Source organism: Mchenga conophoros, linkage group LG23 (assembly GCF_057382185.1).
Source record: "Mchenga conophoros isolate Kocher_MC1m ecotype Shallow Benthic linkage group LG23, M_conophoros_male_GT1.1, whole genome shotgun sequence".
In the NCBI taxonomy this organism is placed as follows: Eukaryota; Metazoa; Chordata; class Actinopteri; order Cichliformes; family Cichlidae; genus Mchenga; species Mchenga conophoros.
The window spans coordinates 13,395,971-13,421,274 of NC_140547.1; the positions used below are offsets into that span (position 1 = coordinate 13,395,971).

Sequence of the window (25,304 nt, forward strand, 5' to 3'; positions counted from 1 at the left end):
TCATGCACGCAGATGTCAATAAAGTTGTGGAAATTCAGCATATGTGACGAATCCCGGCTACACACAAAAACAGCCGAGCACTGACGCCATCAAGAACAACTGGACTTTCCAATATTTCCAATGTTTGTTATCTTAGCTTCACTGTCTGCAAATATCTCTCAGAACTGTATCTGAAAAATGTTTATCACACATTTCTCTTGCATAAGATGCAAATAAACAGCATAAATTTTATCCAAAATCATCATCCAGTAAACCTGTCAGCTGTGAGGGGAAATCCTCAGCTCAGTGCAGCCTCACACACCTGGGGGGTGGGGTTTGATCTGTCAGTCAGCCAATTAATTCTGTTCTATTGGCGATCAACTGGCAGTTTCTAGTAAACCTAGTGGAGTTTGTATTAAATCTCAGTTACAGTTTAAAAATTTATGGAAAATAAACAAATGTTTGGGGTTTTTTTGCATGTTAACCCAAATGTTTCAAAATTTTAGTTTACTAAAACATAAAAAATGAAAGTGGAAGGAGCATAAATGGAATAGCTCTGTGCAGAGTGGCAGGTAATCTCCAGTGCGGTGCTTCAAACAGTTTAGCAAAAAATCAGCAAACACACAAACTGTTTCTGTTTGGATCGTGGTGTTTCGTGGTGACATCTCGTCATCCTAAAAGCGTCTCTATAGAATGACATAAAACAGTCAGGACCAACGTTTTTCACTTCTCTGAAACTCGACAAGCAAGATTACTCATCAGTCAGAGCACCTTTCTGAAGAACTCCCCCCATCCTGCCCCCATAAGAAGTTCGCTAAGGAGCTCACAGACGAGTTATACAAATACTGTTGTACTAAAAGAAATTGTTTTACAAAAAGTACAAATTTATATCTGTGATTAATCTCCGCAATGCAGACCTTTTTAGGTGGGTAACTGCACACGTTGCAACTGAATCCCATTTATTCACTATTCAAACACAATAGCGTGATTTTTGAGCGTATCAATGCAGTGAGGACTGCTACACTTAAAAGAGAATTTCCATCTGCATGAATTTATATTTAATGCTTGTACTCTGTTGTGAGGGTGGCAGGAAGATCCCAGCACACAACAGATAAAGCAGTGATGACAGCTATGATGTTTAAGAAGTCTCACAGAACTTGACATGCATTTTAGATATTAGTGTCACAAAAACTTTCACATCTCAACCAATAATAAAGCTGAAATTATAATAACAGGTTCTAAAGCATAGAGAGATACTCATCACAGAAATGATTTACTTAGAAGCCGTAAAGCAAGACACCCAAGAATGAGCTTTGACTCAGAATTTAACTGAAGCACGGCCTCCGCTCTCTACGAGTGACTCAAGGAAACTGATGCTTGCTTTCTTATCTGCCAAACTCGACTGCTGTAACTCTCTGCTAATTAAAAACATTTTAATGTACTACAATTCATTCAGAGCTCTGCTGATAGGTGTAATGTGTTCTGTCCTTCTATTTTTAAGTCTCCACATCATTTTAGTCAATCAGTACAGAGTATATACTTCATAAACTGGCTGGCAGGAGGTCTGCTGGTTGTTAAAACTGCAGCTTTTACCTTTTGTCCTCCTGCTGGAAGACCTGAAAGCATTTGCTTTACAGACATTATTAGTGTGAATGCTTGAAAAGCATTCACAGTATTGTTATTCGAATCTTTATTATTATTATTATTATTATATATTCCGTACGTTTTTTGGCATCTCACTCCTTCAAAACCGCTCAACTTAGAAAAACCATTCAAACACCGTTAGATTCCTATTCTTTTGGACATGAATGCTTCTACTTTTCTCATTTTTAACATTTATATTTTTAATTTTATTCAACTTTATTTAACAAAAATTTATAATGTATTTCAATGGAGAGACCCTTCAAATTCTCATTCAACTTCCTCCTCTTTAAACTGTATCTACTTCCACATACATTGACATAGAGCCACCATTCAAACTTTAAAACGAAGACAAGACATTCAACTATTCAACTTGTATTTATCTTTTCAATATCTATTATACTTTTTCTTCAGTTCCAGTTTAAGTTTCATGATGTTTTTTCACCCGTTTCAGAGTTTATAATGGGTGTGTATGGGACGGAATGTTGGGGCTAGAGTGAGGCAGCTCAACTGCTAGAGTGAGAGGAGCAAAAAAATTAATCTTAAAATCTTTTTTAAAACTGCTGCTGTGTCTGCAGCGTTTGCTCTACAGGTATGATTTTACCCTCAAAACGTAGCCATCGCTGTCCTCTTTCATCCAATGTTTTTACTATTGTCCTAGGTGTTATGGTTCTTTCATAAATGTCACCAATGCACAGCCTCCTCCCTCCAACTCTTCCATAGACTCTAATGTTAAAATGGCTCAGAAGGTTCGTTTGAAAATCAGAAGAGCATGGTGTCTTTCCACTGTCATCACGTCCATATAATAAGCTCCACAGGCATGAAAACTGAGAATTAGGTAGACTAGACATTGCTGTCGCTCACGGTGAAAGAATTTCGTCAATACGACTTTTACTTTTCATTTGGGAACGATTTGTTTCGGCCTGACTTTTCTGTTCATTTTAAGCAGCAAAAGTGAGGCGCATGTCTGTGTACGTGTGTATGGAGCCATTGGGTGCGGTCACTATAGCAACCAGGCTCACACCTGCCTGCTTAACGAGCTCTGCCTGCCACTGTACCAAGATTCATCTTAAGCACTTCTCTTTCAACTGCTGCTGTGTCCACAGTGTTACAGCCATCATTTTACCCTCAAATTGTCGCCATTATTGTTCTCTTTCCAACACCGTATCTTTCAAAGCTCAGGCATTTAAACTTTTTAAACTGTGTGGATCAAAGTGGAGGGATCACATTTGAGTCATTCAGTGATTCAAAGAATATGACCTTTTAATATTCATTCACATGTTTTCTGACTCTAAATGTTCTTTTCTCATTTCTTAGGGTTTTCTAATTTACAATTAAAACATTTTCAGCTTTTTTCCAACTTCTTCTTCTGTGTAACCTTCAGCTTTTAGCAGTTCAGCACTTTTGTTTTCAGGTTAAATTCAGGTTGTTTTTTTTTTTTTTTTATCTCATTCAAAATTTTTAACTCAAAATTCAGCAATTAATTCATTTCAGTCCATACATTCAGATTCAAGCATTCACACTGCAGTTTCTTCAGAAAATGCACTTTCTAGTTTATCTGTAGTTATTCACTTAATTGCACTTAATTTCATTTTAAGAGATTTTATTTTTTAATGTACTTTTTTCTGTATTTCATCTTAATGTTGCATTATTTAATTTAAACTTTATATGTTATTGCATTAATATTTCATCTACTTTTTAACTGTTTATTTTTATTGCGTACTCTCGCTTACAGTTTGCTTCAGTTTCAGCTTACAAACTGTTTCAAGAATATTACAGAATGGTTCAAATTTCATTTCATGTTCTGAGTTGTAGGAAACGTCATGTTGAACATCAAAGTAAAACAGATCTGCTAAATTTTAAGTTGAAATCTTTATATGACCTTAATTTAGCAAAGTTTACAATTTATAATCTTAGAACATGCCACTAAGGACGCCCTGGATTATTTTTCAAAAGTTGTACAAAGATTTTTGCATTATGTTTGAAGAGACCGAGGTCCTAGTTTTCACACTTTGCTGCCCGTTCCACTTCACAGGCTGGCTTATTCAAAAGTAACCCTGAGAACAAACCTGACTCGAAGTAATGAATCATGAATCAAAGTCTAAACACAGCACGTCTCAATTCATCATCACAACTCTACGAAATCAAGTCTTTGCCACGGTCCAAGTGTTTCATACTTGGAAAAATCAATTATTAACTGAAGTGAGGATGGACAACGGCAATCCTTAATATCAAGCCTCAGTACAAACTATTCATTTAAATGCTCTATTTTACATTCAGTTGGGATACTAGGGCTGTTCGATATAGCGATATATATCGGATGATGATATAAAAACGTCTATCGTTTCATTTTACGCTATCGTTTGTTTCGTGGTGTCGCAAAATAAACTGTTTACGGAAATATTTTTTCATCGTTTTGATGGTCACTGTAGTGGCTATATTAATTTCTTAAAGTTCTCTCTTTCTCTTTTATTTTATATAACCACACTGTGGATGGACAAGTGCCTGTTTTTATGCTTGTGGTTAGCAACAACGATGGTAACAGCATCGCGTGTCCGCTTGTTTATGTTCCACATAAACCTTTCACAATAAAGCTCAAGATCCTGTTCAGACTTTTCAAAATAAACTGAATCACGTGAAAGAGCAGATTGTTTACGGATGAGAAGTAAAAAAGAGCCGCCAGGTGCTAAAAAATAAACCTTAGACTCAAACGTTAGAACAGGCTTTTCCCCGCAGCACGCTGTGTAATAAATACTCACAAATAAAACGGCGGCCGTTACAACTTATGTCTAAAAATGTATAGTTTCATGCATCGGTTAAAACACTCGACTCCAGCTACATGACGCGCAGCTGGAAACACTTCCCGCAAGTCGAGCTGCCCGAGATTCACAGAATTTACAGATTTTGTTACATTTTTGTGATTTATATCGTTATCGGACGATAGAATTCTTATATCGGGATATGAGAGTTTGGTCATATCGCACAGCCCTACTAGGAAGTGTACAGTAGTTTAGTTTAGGCTAAACTAATTTGGACTGCTGTACAGCAGGCTGTTGTCTTCGTGGTCACAGGTTAGATCAGTGAAACAGGAAGTCCAGAGGGTTGGAGTTCTCCATCATATTAGAGGTTCTTTGTGTAGAAGATGACCATAAAAAAGAAATCTGTGACACGCTGAGATCAAAATCAAAATTGCTGTTAATAAGATATATTATAACATAATCTACAACTAAGCTAACTGGTTAGCTCTGAAACAATGTAAAAAGGTTTAAAGTAATATAGATTAAAGTTCTGTTTTTATTATATCGCCAGTTTTTTACTCCTTCAATTAAAAGCAAACAAACAGGATATCAAGTGTTATAGAGGAAGTGGGTTGTATTAATCCGTAAATTAGATTATTATCAAGCATTAAAAAGTTATTTTCTTAAGAAATTAGCCTGTTAAACTGAAAAAAAAAAAACAGTTTTTGTTCTGATTAGATTTTATCTACTGCAGTGATTTTTAGCTGATGAATAATCTGCCTCAAAAAACAAATAAAGCTCTGAGGTGTACCCAAAAAAACCTGCCAAACACTGTACAGTAAACATTTTACATGCACAAATAAAACACACAGCAACCTTCTGATATTTAATTCCTACATATTCGTGTATCATTTTGTTTCACTTATGTCCCTAAAGGGGACAAGCAGACCTGCTGGTTTCGTATTAACAACGTTAGAATAATACAAATCTGCACTGATCTGTCCTCGGGGTAAATACTTAATGTGAGGGCAATCTCATGTTTGCCACGCTCAGAGGTAATCCACAGCGTGCTCATCATATTCTCTTTATTCTGCTGTTCTTTCTTTAGTCCTTCTAAAGTAAATACTGTAGGTTTTAATGAAAAAGCCCTCTAGTCATATATTTTCTGTTTAATGAAACCTCAGAAGACTGAGAGCAAACAGACGTCTAAACACTCACAGATCCCGTCTTTGAAATGATGGTAATGTTGCTCCACATTTTGCAAAGATCGCCATAATTCTCTGTTTACTCTGCTACAGAGGACTCACTAATAGTACTGCTGCTACTACTCAAAAGGAACAAGGTCAAAGAGAGTCCCACGCAGCCCCTCTGCACCTTTCAGAAAGTCAAATCAAATCATAAATATATCTAAGAAAATTTACACATGACTTCATTCATTTCAAAACCTCTGTGAAAAACACCTGGTAACGTTTTGAGTTATCCATGGAAATGAAAATTTAAGTGCAAGCTTAAAAAAACAACATCAATAGCAAAAAGTAGGGCTGAACGATATATCGCATTTGCGATAATATCGCGACATGATCAAGTGCAATTTTCTAACCGCAAAGGCTGCGATTATACTCTGGACATGTCCAAATTCATGGGCTGCATCCTCCTGAGGCCGCATTTGTAGACCGATTACGTCACAGCGACGCGCCGAAGGCTGTCCAAATTACTACCATATCCCAGAATTCATAGCGCGGCCCAGCCAAACTCCAGTTTCCAGCAATGGCGGCCGCTACTAAGTTTTAAAATTACTCATACTAATCTTTCTGGGTCACAAAATAAACTTTTAACATATTTTCAGGCGAGAAAGTAGTTGTGTAAACATCAAATATCTGCTCGGTTTATCAAGATATCCCATATTTGCAAAAGTGCTTCGACGTTTTCAGAGGCGTCTGCTACCCACCAGCTCGACAGCTAGCCGGGAGCTCGAGGGTTACTGATGCGGCCGAGAACGGCACAACTCCCGGCACATCATTTTCAGATCACCGCGGAGTTTCGCTGCTCGGGTTAAACGTAATATATAAGTCACTTAGACAACCTAAAAATGTTATTGTTGGGCTTTTTTCAGTGTTTTGTTTGTTCGTGAGTAAATCGGTTTGGCTGAGATTAAAGTTATTAGATTAGATAAAATAAAACTTTATTAATCCCCCGGGTGGGTTCCTCCTTGGTTTTCACACAGCTGACTAAACGTCAAACAGAAAACTTATTAAACAGAAGTATGAGACAGTCGAGAATTTACACCAGTGTCTGGTTATATTTTAGATAGCAAGAAGCAGACGGCCGAGTTTATTAAACTCCACCGAGACAGCGGTGACGCTAATCAGAAGGCTAGACCGTCCAATTTCACGCCTTTAAACTTTAAAGGCGTGTTTGTGTGTGTACAATTGCTATTATGTTTGCACTTTATGTGTAATGTTACTGACTGCAGAGATCAGTAAGATGTGTGTATTTTTTATTTATTAGTTTTATTTATTTAATATTATTTTTTAATTGAATGACTGTCTAGTAGTTCACAGATGTCGAAAAACTGAGTGTGGTAAAGCCACTGATTTTTTTTATGTATATTTCTGCAATCTGCACATTGTACTGACTTTCATTTTAATGTTTACACCAGGGTTCCTTGTCAGCACTTTATGCTCAGATGTTTGTAAGCTAAAAATAAACCATTGTGTATGTTCAAATATACTGTTGTGATTGAAGAAGTTAAATAAAAATGTCAGTCATCAATTCATGCATCACCTCATGTCATCATAACAGAGGTCTGTCTTCCAGGAAAGAACAGTTTAAAATTAATGTAATATAGTATTGGCCATACTATATGATGTATTGCTTGTCTTTGTTTAATAATACAGCAGACAAAGACCTTAAAAAATAATCGCATATCGCATCGCAATCGCAATATTGGGGCAAAAAATCGCAATTAGATTATTTTCCATAATCGTTCAGCCCTAGCAAAAAGCTTACACATATCTTTTAGAAACTGAACATCGATACAGCAGAGCTAAGGCAATTAACAAGGATGCTGCATGTTACTCTTTGAGATCTTCTCCTTTGTACAGATCCGACACCTACATTTGTTCTCCTTTCTTCACATCTAGGAGTAAAAAACAAATATCCAGGGACATTTCCTTCTCTCCTAAGTATTTAATTAGTAAAGAAATTAATTTGCTGCTTTGCCAAGACGAGAGGTGAGACAGGAGAACAAATTAAACACCTGATTATTGTTAAAGGCGCTGCTCCAAGAAAAACTCTACTGGATGTCACAGTACAAAATAATTTGGAGTTATTTTGGGTGTATGTTTTGTTTCCCTGCTGCACCCAGGTGGCTCCAACCTGCCAAATCCCACTTTAACCCCTGATGTTACCTCAGCGAACACGGAGGAGTAACAGTGTTCCCCGCAGCACTAAAATCTCTCTGATGGCGCGTTGCTTGGAAAAATGCACGACTACTTGCAGAGAGCTTTAAAGAGCAGAAGAATAGATGTAAAGCAACAGTATTTGTGGCGGCTGAATTTGCCAATAATGTGATTACTGCGGTGTAATAAGTAAAACAATGTGTTTCGGATTATTATGCAGGTTGATACACTGAGTCTCAGTCTCTGGTAAGTGATGGTTTATTTAAAGGAAACATTACTTACAGATGTTCTTCCACTTTAACGAGCGAGTTAAAGTGTTTTCTTGCAGTGTGAGGAGGAAGAAAGATCATTTAGCAGATAAACAGGAGGCATAAGATCCCCAATATCTGCTGAAAAGTGAGGCGAGACCATCACACTGTGAAAGCCCAGATAATTGATTCAGAGCAGAATGTATGCAGTCTGATAAAGAAAGGTTTAAAAATGTAAAAATCGGATGGTGTTGTAGGTGGGCAGGACTGCAGCTTTAGAGAGGAGGTACTGGAGTTAACACTGGGGCTACATAATAAAAAAATGAAGGCATGAACATTTATTTTTTAAAGTCTGATCTACTTGCGCAGTAATTGCAACAGAGTTGTTTTGAGCTTATTTGACCTACTGAACTAGAACACAGTTGAGGGATTTACATAACCATACATACAAAACCAGCTACACAACCATCCCTGTTTTTTTGTAGTGTCTGTTTAACACAGCAGGTACCAAATAAACATTTACTCAAAACAGCGGCTTGACAAACTTGCTGCAACAGGTTTGACTACTCCGTCCATTGCATCTGCGGTTGAACAACAAAAAGAATACTGTTGCAGCAGCTTCATTATCCTTCTAAAGATAATTAAGAAGAAAAGCAGCGGGGAATTAACTGCTGTATATGTTTTGCTTTTTCTTCAGAACATTTCGTCAGTAGAACAAAAGCAAAAATGGTGGCATCACCATTTTTATGTCAGGAGAAGTTCAGGTAACATTGAACATTTAAGTCAACTGACTGAGTTTAAACTAGTTTGCAGAAGGTTCCTGTTCTGCAGGACATGCAAGTTAGAAACACTACACATAAAGCATTACACAATAAATCATGAAAGCAAGACATAAACAGCTACACAGTGAAGGCAACCAAAAGTGAAAGAAGACCAGAAGCTCTGTGAAGACTGCTTTAGTCAAAACGATATCACAGTCTTTACTTGCAGTCATTCATGTTTGGTGGTTTCAGTTCTGGGATTAACTGCACTTTCACACAAACACTGAAAGCCTAAAGGACCGTGAACAGCATTAAGACCCTCATAACACAGAGTAAATAAGTAAGTCAAAGATGGCACAAATAAGAAATGAAACAGAGGAGCTGAGGTTGGGGTGGGTTGCAAACCTGTTTGCAGGGCCACCAAAAATTGTAGGCAGGCTAAGACAACTTGCATAGTGCATCCTGTATTGCATTTTTCAAAAGGACATGAGAGGATCCATCAGATGATTGGTGGGGATTGCAGGCTTGGATTAACTCTGTGACCATACAGAACTAAAGCTATGCTCAGTTTGCCTGTTGGAAATGTATGAAAGAAGTTACTACCAATCATCCAATCATCCATACATTCATTCATCTTCCCCTGAACCAAAGACACGTCATGGTAGCATTCCAGCCGTCCTTTTCCCAGTAACATTTGACAGTTCCTCCTCGGGGATCCTGAGGCGTTCCTAGGCCAGATGATATATAACCTCCCCGCCTGGATAACCTCCGAAGGTAGGTGTGCAGCAGAAATCCTTGTCAAATACCCGAAAAACAACTAGCTCCACTAAACAAGAGGAAGCAGTAAATTTACTATGATTTTCCACCAGATGGTCGATCTCCTCGTTCTATTTCCAAGGTTGAGCCCCACCTCATTACGGCGCTGTACCTGTGGCCTTATTCTATTGATCTTCATCCAGATCTCATGACCACAGGTCAGAGTTGGAAAATAGATAAGACTGTGTAAGACTGTGAAAGCTTAAGACTAATCTTTCTCTTCCTCCTAGTACAATGCTTGCATTCCCGTTGACCCATCTGTTGGTCCCAATCACCCATGTCAGCACCAAGGTTTTCTGCTGGAAACCACTGGATTGCTCACTCTTGGGTGGGGGAGAGATGCTGCCCCAAGTACTTTTGGATCTGAGTCATTTGAAGGTATAGTGTGAAGTTATTTTGTGTAAAATGTGAGATCTCGTTACAGTTTTTAGGGTTTTTGTCAAAAAAAAAACAAAATCTGTTTTCAAGCTGATGCTGGAATAAATGAAACTGATATTGTCTGAGGGAGGTTTGGGCGTTTTCCCTCTAATTTTGTAAGGTCTATGATATAAATAAAATTGAACTGAATGGAAATTTAGTTATCATTTTGAATCTGAAAGTAAAACATTTAATGGCTTGATTATTTGTATAACTGTTGGGGTTAGTGTCTAATGCAATGGCTGGTCTACTGTGGTTTAAAGATTTCTTTTATGATGACGGAATATATTCCTGAAAAAAAACCCATTGTATTTAATTTTTCCAAGTCCAACTTTTAGCGTTTCTTTGTTAAACACCCCTCTATAGTTATACGCTTTTTTGTAATGTTGTTTATATGCAGCTGATGCGTTTTTCACTTTTTCTTGGAAGGCAGATATGATCACTGGAGATAAGACAAATGCCCACACACCACCCCCGCTATCACAGATTCCTGTGACGATTTGCACCACACTGTGGATTTAACTCATTAACCTTCTGCACATTTTTAACACTGACAATCAGGTATGAAATAACACTGAACCCACACATTACTGATCGCTGCTTAAGTAGCACGGATGCGTGGAAGCACAAACACTCAGGTTTTTTCAGTGTTCAACACCATGCAGAGACCCTGAAGTGAAGACAGATTTCAAGAGGCAACTTGCGCAATTTACTAAATAAAAACTGCAAACTGTCGCTTGCAAAGTGCTACTGTAGAACGCAGCCTGAGACGGATCCTGCGATTCTGTCAGCGGCTGTCACGGCTCAAGGTGGCGTGAGTGGTCGCAGTTTTTGGTGGCAAACGTACCTGCTGGTTTGCATATAATAAAAGGCGACAAAGAGGAGAAATAAATCAGGATGGAGATGATTTCCCAACAGTGTTCTCGTTTCCTTAATGACCTGTCATGCCTATGTGCTCATTTTACCACATGCCTTGTGCAACAGAGCACTTCCTGCCAACCAGAATTAAACACCTGAGGCTAAACAATAGTGGTGTAGCTGTTGATATGTCACGGTCCCAGGGAGGGGCTGCATCATAATGCAATCATCTAGCCCTGTTTACACAAGTGCTTTCAAAATGACAATGTGGCTGCTGAACACTTTGTGCCTCCTCCTGAGCAAATGTTGTGCAGGTAGAAAAAGAAAAAATGGCACAAAAGCAAAGCCCAGCCTAAAAGACTGATTATATTTCAGCTCCAAGGGTGAGGATGGTGGAGTTAGGTTTGTACACACTGCCCTTTGTAAAAGTGCGCACCTATTGCCCGAGTATCAATGAGGATATAAAAAAGCTTTGGAGAATTCCACAGGTAAGTTATCACTGTGAGAGGGACCAGCCCAAACAGGCAGAGCAGGGCTGGGCTTTCCAGCCAGAGGCCTTGGAAGTTTTCACTGTGTTTATTTGGCAGAGCTGGGGTTGGACTTTCACTGCACCTCATTTCGTTACAGCCACCGAATCACACAACTGGAAAAACAGGCAATCAGGGCCGATTCAAGGTTTGCACCAAAATAAAGGCGAGAAAAAGGTCAAACTGGGGAAATCCACCCTTCCCTGACCTTCTCATTGCAGTTCCACTTAATACACAGTGTTTATACAAAATGCACACATGCCTAAGAGACGCATGTGTTTTCTGAGCTTTAGGGCAGGTGACGATAAATTCCTCACTGGGCTTTCAAGCGCTTCGGACTCATAAGTCAACATGCAAGATAAATATCAATCCCAGCTCCAGTTATCATGGCAAGTGTCCCACATTGTCTAAGAGCACATAAACAAATCTGGTCTGATTGCTCAACACAGCCTGCGGGTTTGTCAGCCATCCATAGATGTATCCATCAAACAAGGTTGCACTGAAAGGACTAAAAACAGATGAAAAGCAAAGGTGGATTGGTACGTAGAAAAACAAAGAGAAGATGGGGAATTGAGCTGCACACATGATCAGACTGCTTATGCAACCTCTGAAGCCTAAAACACACAGCCGTGATACTGTACATACAGTCGTGCATACGCTGCGATATCATAGCTGCAGGCTGTTGGCAATGATGTTTCCACCGTGAAAAAGCAGAGTCCACAGGCTGAAAGCTGCTCCCCAGGTGTTTGAATTTACAGCGGCCTGCCCCAAACCATGAGTCTGAGTCTACTGCCGTTTATTAATTCATACTGTACACCACGGGTGCAACCTGCGTACACACTCTGCTCCTCATTTATGCTTTGGGCTTCTTAGCTTGTTTGTTTCCTGTTGTATTTACAGTTGGAACAAGACTTGCAGTACAGGTAGAGCTACAAAGCTAGGCATTATATTCTTACAGTTACGTATGTGATTTTGCTGGGCTTTGTTTCACTTGTGCAAATTCAAATCTGATTGTTTTTTAATTTTGCATTTTTTGCAGAGGACAGTTTGCGTTTTTAAAAGTGCAATTATGGCAAAGCCCACTGAACCTTTTTTGCACGTGTTTCAGGTTTACTGTTTAGCTTGATCTAAAAAGACTACAGACTGAACACATTCCTAAGTCCTGGTCCTGGTAATGAGTTGATAGTCCATCTCATGATATTTTTAGTGCTTCTCTTGTGTCTGTGGTGAACTCTGCTTCTGTTTTCTTTCCTGTTCACTTTTCAATGAATCCAAATTCTACCTATTCATAGCATCAACACCATAGACCAAAAAAAGATGTCTGCAGCACCGTAACTTCACCTTAATGGAAATAAAGGATCCACTGGTGGACCATGCAAGCTCAGCAAACATTTACTGCATACTTGATGCTGACTGTGGCACTTGCACAAATTTATTTAACACTTTTCTCCATAATTTTACTGATACAAATGTGAAAAACCTCCCTCCTCTTCCAATTTTTGCAAATTTGTATTTATGTGACTAACTATAGAACATTTGCCCATCAAGTTTGAGTTCAAAAGGTAACGTTCAAAAGACTTTCTTATTTTTCTTTATGATAAATGTACAGATTGAAAAATCTAGCTGAGTTATAATACAAATATATGGAATTAGCCTGCTTTGGTTTACAACAGCTGCAGCTGCTTTCACTTAATGCTCATCTCATGAGGTCTGCAACTGTGTGTTTTGCTGATGATACATTAAGTACCTACTTTGTACTGCCTGCCACCTGCTGTCTGAATGTATATGCTGCTTTAGTTTGTATAGGTGTGGTCGAATGACTTCACTACAGCCTAAAAGCAGAAGAAAGACGTTTGACACACCATTCATCTGTAACAAGTTAATTACCTCGCATGTATTAATGAGGAAGCATTTTATTTACTAAAACTAACTTGAGCAGATGAAGATGGGGGCTAAATAATAGTTGGCTACACACATTCTGAAGCCTTATAGAGAGAAAAGTATCCGACCAGATGAGAAGCAAAGGAGAGCAGAGCTGGGATTACTTCTAGCCCTCTTAAATATATATTTTTTCTTACAACAGTTACTGAAGCAACCTCTAGCGGGGCTTCTTTAAACCTCCACACCCAGCTCTCTCAGACGGGAATAAAAAAAATAGATGATGTGCTGGGTAATTAGATTGTCTAGACAGTTTGGAAAGAAGGCACTTAAAACACATCTTTCCCCACAGATGCAGAAGAAACTGTGCTTTTTCTTCACGGGTGCACCTGGAGAATGTGTGAAGAAAACACAATAATCAGGACTAAAAATACTGACACTCCCTCCACGGTTTCCAGTGACATCATCAAGGTTTCGGGAGACTGGTGGGGTGCACACACACACACACACACACACACACACACACACACACACACACACACACAATGTGCTTATTTCTGAGGAGGTTGGGAACACTTGAGGTCAATTGTTAAGAGAAGTGCTTTCACTCAGGAACTTTAATTGTATTATTACTTTTAGGCAATCAGACTAAAAATGGAAATAATCACATTAAAGAGTCATCCTTTGATGTCATCTCTCTGATACCGTGCCTTTGATATAGAAATGTAGCCAACAGTAGTACATTTAATGCCACAAACTGCCTCACTGCGGTCAGACAATGTGCTGATTTTTTGCCAGAGCCGTATCCCATACCATGAAAGGGGTTTGGACGTGATCCTATCATCATCCATGATGACATGACATGAAGAAATGTGATGTGGCGTGCTCCTGACTTGAACCTTCCCTTCACCAAGGGTGCACACTGACATCAAGTGGTCATATGACAACTGTCAGCATTCAAATCACGCTGCGGCTGCCTCGAAGAACAACAGCACAAAATCACACAGGTAGCAGAATTTCTCTGCTCTAGGTCAGTAAAAGAATTGTTTCATCACTCTGTGAGCTTTTTGATTTATAAAGGAAGAAGAAGCCTTTGTATTTGATTAATGCAGCCCCGCTGGGTGGGATCAACATTGCAGACGGAGGTGGAGCATTGCATATTCCTGATAAGGGAATGTGAACCAACAGGCATTTAAAGGGTGCTTTTCCAGTCATACTGACCATCCAAAGCTCGTTTACACTATAGTGAGCAGATCCCAACAGACAATGCAAACAAATAGGTGCAGGTATTTGAATGTAATTTTCCCAGCTCCTGCGTTAAGTAAATGCAGTGAACATACGGCGAGCACTTTGTATCCCAGTGGATGGAACGATGACTACAGCATTTTTTAATCTGGTCACCCTAATTCACCCACACATATAGTACTTTCTGGACCACCTGTATATTCAAAGGTTTCTAGAAAGGTGCTGGAAACAATCCCAGCTGACTTTGGGTTAGTCCAGGGGTCCCCAATCCCCAGTACACGAGGGCTGGTGTCCCTGCAGTTTTTAGATGTGTCCTTGATCCATCACAGCTGATTTAAATGGATAAATTACCTTCTCAACATGTCTTAAAGTTCTCCAGAGGCCTGGTAATGAACTAATCATGTGATTCAGGTGTGTTGACTCAAGGTGAGATCTAAAACCTGCAGGGACACCGGCCCTTGTGGACTGAGATTGGGGGCCCCTGGGTTAGTCTGTTACAGGGAGAGCAGAGACATTCCAACTAGGAACCTTCCTGATGTAAGACGCAAGGCGACAACGCTGCAAACTGCACCATCATTACTTCCCCGCATTATTGTTTGTGTTTTTAAATTAGGGCTGCCACAAATGATTATTTTGATAGTCGACTAGTCACCGATTATTTATGCGATTAGTCGACTAATCAGATCATCATCCACTGGACTAAAACTACAGCTTATTGCACCAGCAGCATCTGCTCTTATATAACTATCATTAGCTTACAGCTTTAAGTGTTTAAGGTGCTAACTAAAAATAGAGACAAGATGATAGTTTATTCAATTTTAATGAAATTTGCAGATTGTTTCGGTGAAGTTTAATGAACTCCTTGCTATCTAAAATATAACAGGACAACGGAGTATATTCTCCAGCATCTCACACTTTTGATAATCAGCTGTCTGCTTGACGTTTATTCAGCTGTGTAAAAACTATAACTTTAATCTCAGACAAACCGATTTACTCAGGAACAAATAAAATACAAAAAAAAAAAGCCAAACAACAACATTTTTAATTTATCTAAGTGACTCATATATATTTAACCTGAGTAGCGAAAGACGGCGGTGGGTTAGAAAACAATTTGCCGGGAGTCCGGTGTTCTCACCGCGCTAGTGACCTAGCCCCCGGCTAGCTATCGAGCTAGTGGGTAACAGACGTCTCCGAAAACGTCGGAGCGCTTTTGAAAATATGTGGTGTCCTGATAAACTGAGCCGATATTTGAGGTTTACACAGCTACATTCTCGCCTGAAAATACGTTAAACGTTTATTTTCTGACCCAGAAAGAATAATAAGAGTAATATTAAAACTAACTAGCTACCGCCATTGTTGGAAACTAAGCTGGGCCGCGCTATGATTTCTGGGACACAGCTGCTTCTTCTTCTTCTTCGGGGTTTAACGGCAGCTGGCATCCTTGTACATGCAGTGCTGCCATCTTCTGTTTCAGTCCGTTATTACACTCTTAAATCCTGCTACTTATTCCTGCGTCTTTTGGGATCTTACAAAGCTTCAAACGACGCGTCGACTATTAAATCAGTCGTCGACGATTTTGATAGTCGACGTAATCGTGACTAGTCGACAAATCGTGGCAGCCCTATTTTAAATACACAGGAAGTAACTAGAACACCTGCATTAAATTTGCCAGCAGCAGATCACAGTTAAATAGTTTCACAGCTTTGTTTTGTGTCCAAAGATGTGAAGTCACGACACAATTCAAAAACACATGGCTTAAGCCAAATATGTACTGCAGGTCACATGGATGTGTTCCTCTGGACATCGGCTCCACACAGAAGATTCTCTGACTTTTACATTGGTAGCTCAAAGTACAGCACTGCAATAAAGACTTTCGCAATACGACTGTAGTCGCCTAAGATTGTTGTTTATTTTTTATAAATTCATGTTTTATGCAACCTTAAGTGAACACCATTTCCCATAAGCCCTGGGGTGTTAGCGAGACACATGTTTCGAGTGAACAGAAACTCATAGAGGAGCTATGGGGACATGACGTCATGACTTTGGCTCTGTCTTCTCTCTGTTCGCCACTGAGCTCCTCCATCACTCAGAAACGAATCATTAACACTGCAGCTCATCTCCCCAGCTGGCCTCGTATTAAGGTGTCGTGTGGAAACAAAGTTTTCGTGAAGCGTCAAAAGAGGAGCGAAGCAGGAAGATTCATTTCCATATATACATGAACATTACTGTAGATCGGCTTCTCTCAAAATAGGAACGACCTAGACAAAAAAAAAAGAAGACACTTCCTGGGGGAGAGACGAAGAGGAAGACGGGGAATGAAAGGGAAGGAGTGCTGAAGATGAAGACAGAAAGAGGAAATGTTTGAGGCTCCAGTCTTTCTCATTTGAAACCGTCTCTTTACTGCCGGACTCCCGGGTGGCTTCCACGAGCATTTTATGTATAATTTAATGTAATGCGCGGAGATAAAACCTCCAATAAAGGCCGCGCTCTCTAAGCTCTTCACAGCACATTACGTTTTATTCATCAAATTAGTTTTAGTTGGTTTGGTATCCCCTGAGCCGTCTTTAAAAGGTTTAGATGAAAGGACTGCATTAATTTTGCCACTAATCAGTTAAGTGACAGCTCCAAGTGACAGCTCTGCACTCCTTACCCTCAAAAACCTTGCTGCAAACACTCTTGCCATCCATGCTGTCCCCATTTGCTCCTTGCACCGATCCGCCGCACACATTTCACACTTTCTCCTACATCTTCTAACGTTTCTTTAAATTTGACACCGTGTTATATGATACTAGATTAAAATCAGCTGTGAGATGATTACAGACCGGCCACAAATGTGACCGGGCATGTTTAACGTTAAGGCGTAACGGTTAATGATGAAGCAAAGGGACTTATTCTTCACGGGGAATTGAGCTTTGTGAAACAAATTAGAGCAGAGTGAAGATAATTGGAGCTAATATTTATAATTCTCCAGGTAGACATTTTCGTTTGTTAATGACCGACTAAACCCCACAAAGAGTAGTTTAATGTAGTGTCAGGAAGCTTTCGTGGTTATGATTCAGAGCCACGACACTCTAAACTTCTGCATTTAACCCTGAAGTCAGCAAACTAGTTTAGGGACTAAAATGACCGTCATAATCCCATTCAATTTTGTACAGTAAAAGCTTTTTTCTTTAATTAACACCCCTGTTTGCTCAGTTTAAATACCAATGTGAAATTCCTGCAAACATTTGTAGGCATACAGGACATTTCTCGAGCTCCCCCTTCTCTTTTTATTTTGCTTCCTAGGACCAAGACAAGGAGTCATTTTTAAAATGGTCTTGAGCAATAGTTCTTCTGTTTTTTCAGTTACTCTATGGACATTAGCTGCTTATTCTCCCATTTTCAGTCCAGTCCTTGCATCTGACAATTTTCAGAGGTTTTATTTGATCTTTTTTCTCTGAACTAACCCAAACAAATCAGACAACTTAGCAAAAAACGATTTCAAATTGCATCCTTGGGCATTCGTTAATAGCAAAAAGCTACTTTGGCTGATCTGTTATTCACAAAGGCTCACCACAGCAGGTAGCTCCGTATGATTTGGCAAATTTGTTTTACATGAAATGGCCTTGTTAACATTAGATTCAAGGTCTTTCACTTGTTAGGCAAACGTGTAAACCACTAAACAACAGAACCACTACTTTATGTTTTAATTTCTAATTTAGCTGAATCGATAAAAAAAGAAAACTGGGCAAGTGGAGGACAAAAGAAGAAGTTTCAGGCCTAAGAAACTATCTATAGCACACAGTATCGTAGAGTCATGTCCTTAAGAAACAGGAAGCAACGGTTCACAGAAGCCTAATCAGGAATGGTCTCAGCAGAATTTACAGCTGTCATTCCTAAGGAAGGGAAAGAGGAAGGAAAGGCTGAGGAATGCCAAATGACACAAGAACTGGACTGAAAGCCAGTAACAACAGGTCTGATGGAGAGATAAAGCCAAATTTGACATTTTCGGTTCAAATCATAGTAGGCATGTACAGAGAGCCATCTGTAAAACATGGTCTGTCGTGGTTTGGGTTGTGTTTCAGATCAATCTTGTCAAAACTGATGAAATTACAACAGCTGAAAAGTATGATTTGATTTTGATCCACCATAGCACTGTTGCCTCATAGCAAGAAGGTCCTGAGTTCAATTCCACTATCAGGCCGAGGTCTTTCTGTGTGCAGTTTGCATGTTCTCCCCGTGTTTGCGTGGGTTCTCTCCAGAAACACCGGCTTCCTCCCACAGTCCAAAGACAAGCACTTAGTGGGGATAGGCTAATTGGAAACCCTAAATTGCCCATAGGTGTGAATGTGAGTGCAAATGGTTGTCTGTCTCTATGTGTTAGCCATGCAACAGACTGGTGACCTGTCCAGTATGTACCCCGACTCTCGCCCTAAGACAGCTGGGATAGGCTCCAGCGCCCCCCAAGACCCTGAAAAGGATAATCGGAAGCAAATGGATGGACAGATAACATCATCTGCAAAACATCTGATTGGCAACAGCTTAATTTTTAGCATGAAAATGATCTTAAACACACTACCAATGCAGTAAGACATACCTGAATAGAAAAAACACACAATGGAGCACTAACAGTCATGGACTGGCCTCCACAGAGCCCAGACCTCAACATTGTTTTAGCAGTGTGGAATCACCATGATAGAGAAAAAAACAAAAGGCAGCCAACATCCAAAAAGGAGCTTTGATTGTCCTTTAAGAAGCCTACCTAAAAGAAGACTACCTAAAGAAATGACAAAAAAGCTGAATAACAAAGTTCAGCCTGTGTTGACGAATAAAAGTCAGACTAAATATTGACTTTCAAGCTTGGCAGGATAGTACAAACACTGTCTTTGCCTTATGTAAAGTATTTCCATGTATGTTTGCACATTTCAATTAATTCCTGCACCTAATTTAAATTTTCCAGAAAAATGCAAAGAAATGCACAGGACTGTAGATGATAAGCATTAGTAATCAACTGACAGTCGTATTGTTTTTGAATGTCATTTTTACAGTCCACTAACCCTACTCAGTAACTCGAATCTTAAAGCTTAAAGCTTAGAAGGCACGTTTTACTGTTGGACAAAATGAGCGGACTTACTCCAGCAGGGAGCGCTTTGGGAAGCTGAAGGTGCCGTGGGAGATGCGGTCCACAAAGTTAAGCGGGATCCTCTGCATCTGGTCACAGTTGAACATCATGAAGTCGTACTTGAAGACCAGGAGAGAGAATTCTGTGATGAGAACAATGCGCTCCTTTTCATTGTTCCAGTGATCCACTCTGAAACAACCAAACAGTGTGTGAGCAAGAACAAAAAGAAAAACAGAACAGAAAAAAGCAGGTTTTTAAATGTTAAATAAAAAAATATTTCAGCTTCAGTATTCAAATATTACAATGTCAGCACTCAAACCGCTTCCAACAAAAGGTATTCTTAAGTTATTTTGCTTTCACTGACTCGTCATAGTCTTCTTCAAGTAAACTAACTTGTTTATTCACCTGCTATAAAGATGGATTAGCAGCATTGCGGTATTAGGAAACAGCAACAAGAAAATCAACCTCACTCATTTATTACTTCACTAAAAACCTTTCAAAACAAAACACTTAATGAAATGTTTTACATTTTTCATCAGCAAGTTTAAAAAATAAGCAAAAATAGCCAAAAATGATTGGAATTCTGGAGGTCATATAAAGTTAACACACACGCACACATATTGTAGAGCTGCTCAATTATGTACTCTTACAGTTCACGAAGTAAAATAAAAATGCCCTGGGCAAAGATCATACAATATGGATGTAAGCATTTCTGAAGCCCTACATTTTTACTGGAAAAATGGGCTTTCTTTTATGCCCTCAAAATGTCTCCAAAAATGTTTGCAGTACTAATTGAAATCACAAAAAAACCATCATTAAACACACATTCATCTACACACTCCATCCCTCACCGCTGTGCGAACAGCTAATTCGTGGTGGCATGGATTCTCTTGGAGAAGCTCCCTTTCTTACAGCCCACTGAGCTGGGCGCACTTGGTCACCTCAGAGTGAAACACTCCTGATTGCTGCTGGCATCCGTAAGCCAGAGAAGACAGTTCACTGAACAGTCAAAGCTTTATAGAAAGGTGTGGGTGAAGTGCTGTGACTGTGCTGATGAAATGAGTTAACCTTGACTGGGCACGGGGCAGCAAGCATGCTACAGATGTGATGCACACTGTGGGTGGGCTGACATGCTGTTAAGCACTTGAGCCTGACAAAACAAACTGTTGGTCAGGACAGAAACCGACAGGAAGTACCTCTGCAGGACCCTGCACACTGTTTGGTAGGGTACATTTTGAAAAATTGTTTGTTTTCTTTCCGCTAGCTTTTGCTACAGCTAGCAGACTGTTAGCATAGCTTAAAATCTCAAAGGAGTTGGTGAGCGGCGGCTGATCAATGAGCTCAACTGCGTTGCTTAAAACTGAGATAAATATCTATCTATCATTACCACAATTCACACAATTTCCCAGACATGTCTTTATCTCTGGTTGCCACATTGCTGCCGCCCCTTTAGAAATATGGTTGCATGCAACTCTAAGCTAAATATGAAGGCACAGTGGCTTCTAAATGGCTTGGCTTGTCATGAAGATTGTAAAAAGACACAAGTCTATCCTGAGACAATGAGATCTATGTATGCTAAAAGTAAAGCCAGCTAGAAAACAGGACAGACCAGGTTTTATCTCTGGACAATCAAAAGAAGCATTTAATTGCCCAGATTTACCCAAAGTATGTAAAGTATGTCTTTAAGTAACTTAAAGAATCTTCCGGGGCTTTTCTGAAAATTAACTGATGGAAAATAGTGTAACTAACATTATTTCTCTCATTTTTCCTACATAAAAAACACCACCTAGTGTATTTTTAAAAGATGGCCCTATTATAAGAAATGTACAGCAATTGAGACGACTTTTTGTAAAGCAAGTGACAACCTTCAGCTAAGCCAAATTTGAGGAATTTCTCATGCTTTGCTGACATAAGTCTTCGGCCTCCCTTGGGGCAAATTCTGCAGCAGAGTCGCAAAATTACCACATGATGCACTCTTTCTGTTGCTTGAAGTCCTACGCTGGCTTCTATGGCCATGATAACAGCGGGCCAGATGTAGGACAGGCGTTAACGTGCGTGTGTGTGTGTGTATGTACCCAGAACCGCATAAACTGGGATGCATTATTCATTCTCACATGGCCAGCCTTTTAAATGTTTCCTGAAAGCTTGTGCAGGAGTGATGCAACCTGACATCACATCGAGTGCACTTTGTAAATGTCTTGCAGTCACTTTGTGTTGCTCTGTGTTCAATCACTATCTCTGCTTGAGATTAAGAGGTATTCGAGGAGGGGTTTTTTTCTTGGCTTTGATGAGAACAGAAACATTTGGAAATATAGCAAAAATAAAATATCAGCTGTCTTTCCATTTTATCCTGCGGATGCACACAAACTCCACAATTCACACACACATTCATACAAACACTTTTTCCTACATCTAAGTGTTTTAGATGTAAAAACCCCACACATTCACATTCTGATGAGCGCATTAGGAGCAACTCGGGGTTCAGTATCTCGCCTGAGGCTACTTTGGCATGCAGATTGGAGGAGCCGGGGATCAAACCACCATCCTTCAATCCCGCATTACTTCCTGAGCCACAGCCACCTATTAGCTGATCAACCTGCGTGTGGTGAGACAGGAAAGGCTAGCGAATTAGCAGCAACTGAACTTTCAAAATAAGTGCAAATGGACTATCCACTAGTAAATCGATCACATCGTTCTCTCAAAGACATGAAAAACTTACGGTAACTGGAATACACCTGTGTTCAAGTTTGAGTTAGCTAGGTCAGGACAGAACAGAATATGATTTAGAATGAATTCATATGAATGAACACAATATGAAATTGCTCATTTATTCTAGTGGTTTTCAGTCATCGATTATCAGGGATGGGTAATTAATTTTCACAAAGTAGAGAGCAAAGACCAAGAAGCTTATCAATAAATAAAATGAATATTGAGCAGAATCGAGTTTAGATTATTTGTGCGGCCCTCCACAACAGCCCCAGCTTCTCACGGGCCCCTTGGGAAAATGAACGACCGACCTCGATATATAAAAACAACTCAAACGTAAAAGCTGATACAACATTTAAATGGATTTTACAAATGACTTAGGCTTAGGTTAAAGCAAACAGCCCTGACTAGCAGAACTCATCCTTTTATACATGTTGCAGCACTTTGGGTGTCATGTTTCCTTTCTGCTCTTTAATGTATGACCTCTTTTACTTTGTTTGACTTGGTTTCTACTGTGGGTTTATTTCCCTTTTAGTCCAGGGAAACAAACTTATGTTTAGTCACAACTCATTTAGTGCCACCTCTTTTGTCCAGTCTGGTTATAACAAAACAAATGCATTCAAAAAAAGACTTTTAAATTCTTTTGGTACAAGTGTACTACTATATTATAATGAATTATTAGCCTTTTATTCAATGTTTAATAGTGTTTCTAAATGCTAAATGTGGGTGATGGTGTGGGGTTGAGGGTAAAGGTAAAAGGTTTTCACTTGGCGCACAAGGCGCCGCGCACTCAAACATGGAGGTGTATAACAAACAGAACATGATCTCATGAACTCACTCTGCCATCAGCCAAACGCTGAGAACGCTGCCATCTACCTCCTCATTCACCAGAGCTTCAACGTCTTTGATGGCCTGATTCAGAGTGCCAGGCTGAGGAGACAGAAATGCACGGGTGTCACTTTCTAATTTTCCATTGTGACAATCACAACGTGTGCACAGAAAGCTTAAGGGGTAATCTTTGAGGCAGATGTGCAGCTGGGACTAGTAAAATGTCAGCGTGTGTGCGTGTCAAACGAAATCACAATAAACATAAGCATGAAGCCCGGGCGTGTGAAAATGTCTGCGAACGAAGAGAGCCGAGCGTGTAGAAATGTGAGTAAGTCAGGTATTTGAACACACAAGGGAACACTCCAGCGCAGAACACACTGTCATCTGTGAGCATTTCTGGTTTTGAATGCTCTGCCAGTCTTGCACTTTATGTTTTATTATTTCAATGCCAAGCTGAAGCGAGTGAAAAGATTAGGAGTTCATATTGAGGTGCTCTTGACAGTCATTCTGTAATCTGAGGATGGTGCTGAGCTGGCCTGGCAACATAGCAGGTATGACTGATTTCCCATCAAAATCCAAAACAACAGGCCTCCAATGAACAGAATCTTAGCGATCCTGATAACGTTCAGCTTGTTGTTGGTACTTTTTTTTAAGTAAAAAAAGGTATTCCAACCTATATACTCATTTTTTTCTAACATAAACTCGCCTTTATTATGTTTGGTGCTATACAGATTACTTATATGCTTCTGTTGAAACCTTTGCACACTTTATACTTTATCATTATTTAAAAATAAAGTTTTTAATGACGTTACCCAGGTGTGTGGTCCACTCTGGGCTGATGAGTTTAAGCCACAGACAGGAAACAGCTTAGGCATGTTTCAACCACAAGTTAGGCATGTTTCAACCACAAGTTAAGTGTGGGACTAAAACCAGGAAGAAGTTTGCTCCTTCGAGCCAGATGAGCTACTTTCTCATATGGAGTCCTATGAAATGACAAATTATATGTTGTGTCTCTTAAATATAGTAAATAAAGAAGATAGTGTATTAAAAAAATGAAAGTATTCTAAATAAAAGTCTAACCCAGGCGTCAGTGCGCTTACAGAAATGTGTGACATATTACTGGGAGCACTTTGCGTCAAGAGGAAACGCTGATGATATTTTACCCTTAACACGAAGAACTTCCTTAGTTTAAACTGGTCCAGGGTGGGCTCCACCAGTAGGTGACGGCCCTGGGTCGAGGTGGCCACGCTCTCCGCTGGCCGCTCCTGCGCGTCCCCTTTGCGGCCAGCAGCTGTCTGAGAGTCCTCCGGAGGGGTCGGAGAGGAGCTGAGATCAACCTCCTCCTCCGCCTGCTGCTGCTGCTCTTCACTTCCTTTAACTACTTCATCCTCCGCGTCTGCCATGATGAGGCTTCACAACTCTTCTGTTAAAAGAAGTCAGAATACTGATGTGTCTGGATCTGATTCTGTCGGCGCCTTCCCAGCGACGGGTTCCTGCACGCAGTTTTTCCGAATCGATACTTAAGTCGAGTTATTCTTAGAAGCTGGTAATACAGGTTTCTTACCTTAGATTATAGAAAGCGCAGTACGTGTGGAAAGGTACAGTAAGGCAGGAGCAACAGGTGCACGACTTCCTTGTTCCGGGCCCAGTGTTTGTTTTGAATGGCGGCGGACAGCAGCGCTCACGTTTGCGCACATCCGATTTACACAGACGGCGCATGGTCTGCGCTTCTGACAGCAGCTCACTGGAAAGTCAAATTCATCTTATAATTTATAACTGCAGTGCACAGAATGACCAGTGGAAATCAGATGGAAGTTCATTATCCGCAATAATATGTGTGATATTACTGGATCAAAGTTATGGCTCACTCATTATATATAATTTTATCCTCTGCAGATGCTTTAAATTGCTTATATACAGCTAGGTAGCTTTATTTTTATAATATAGCATTATAAAACGGTCTATTTATATTTTAAAATCTGAAAACTTTTAAAATATAAATATACTGTGATTAAATAACCAACTATTTTTAAATAAGCAATATTAAATAAGTCTAAATACAGCTGTACTGGTTGTTCCACGCACTCATCCATCCAAAGATTAACAGTAGTCAACGAACTCAGTGGCATTAGTGGGACTGGTGTCACCCCATGTGTCCCC

General features: G+C 39.8%; 1 protein-coding gene across 1 annotated transcript in view; it reads right to left on the reverse strand.

Moving 5' to 3' along the window:
- tprg1 (tumor protein p63 regulated 1) overlaps window positions 1-24,867 on the reverse strand; it is a 30,279-nt gene extending 5,412 nt beyond the window's left edge. Inside the window, exons 1-4 of the mRNA XM_085265461.1 lie at window positions 24,709-24,867; window positions 24,308-24,567; window positions 23,155-23,246; window positions 19,623-19,799 (exon numbers count right to left, since the gene is read on the reverse strand). Coding sequence (XP_085121587.1) covers window positions 19,623-19,799; window positions 23,155-23,246; window positions 24,308-24,547 — 509 coding nt within the window. The 5' untranslated portion in view covers window positions 24,548-24,567; window positions 24,709-24,867. The remainder of the gene's footprint in view (window positions 1-19,622; window positions 19,800-23,154; window positions 23,247-24,307; window positions 24,568-24,708) is intronic.
- Window positions 24,868-25,304: the final 437 nt, after the last annotated feature.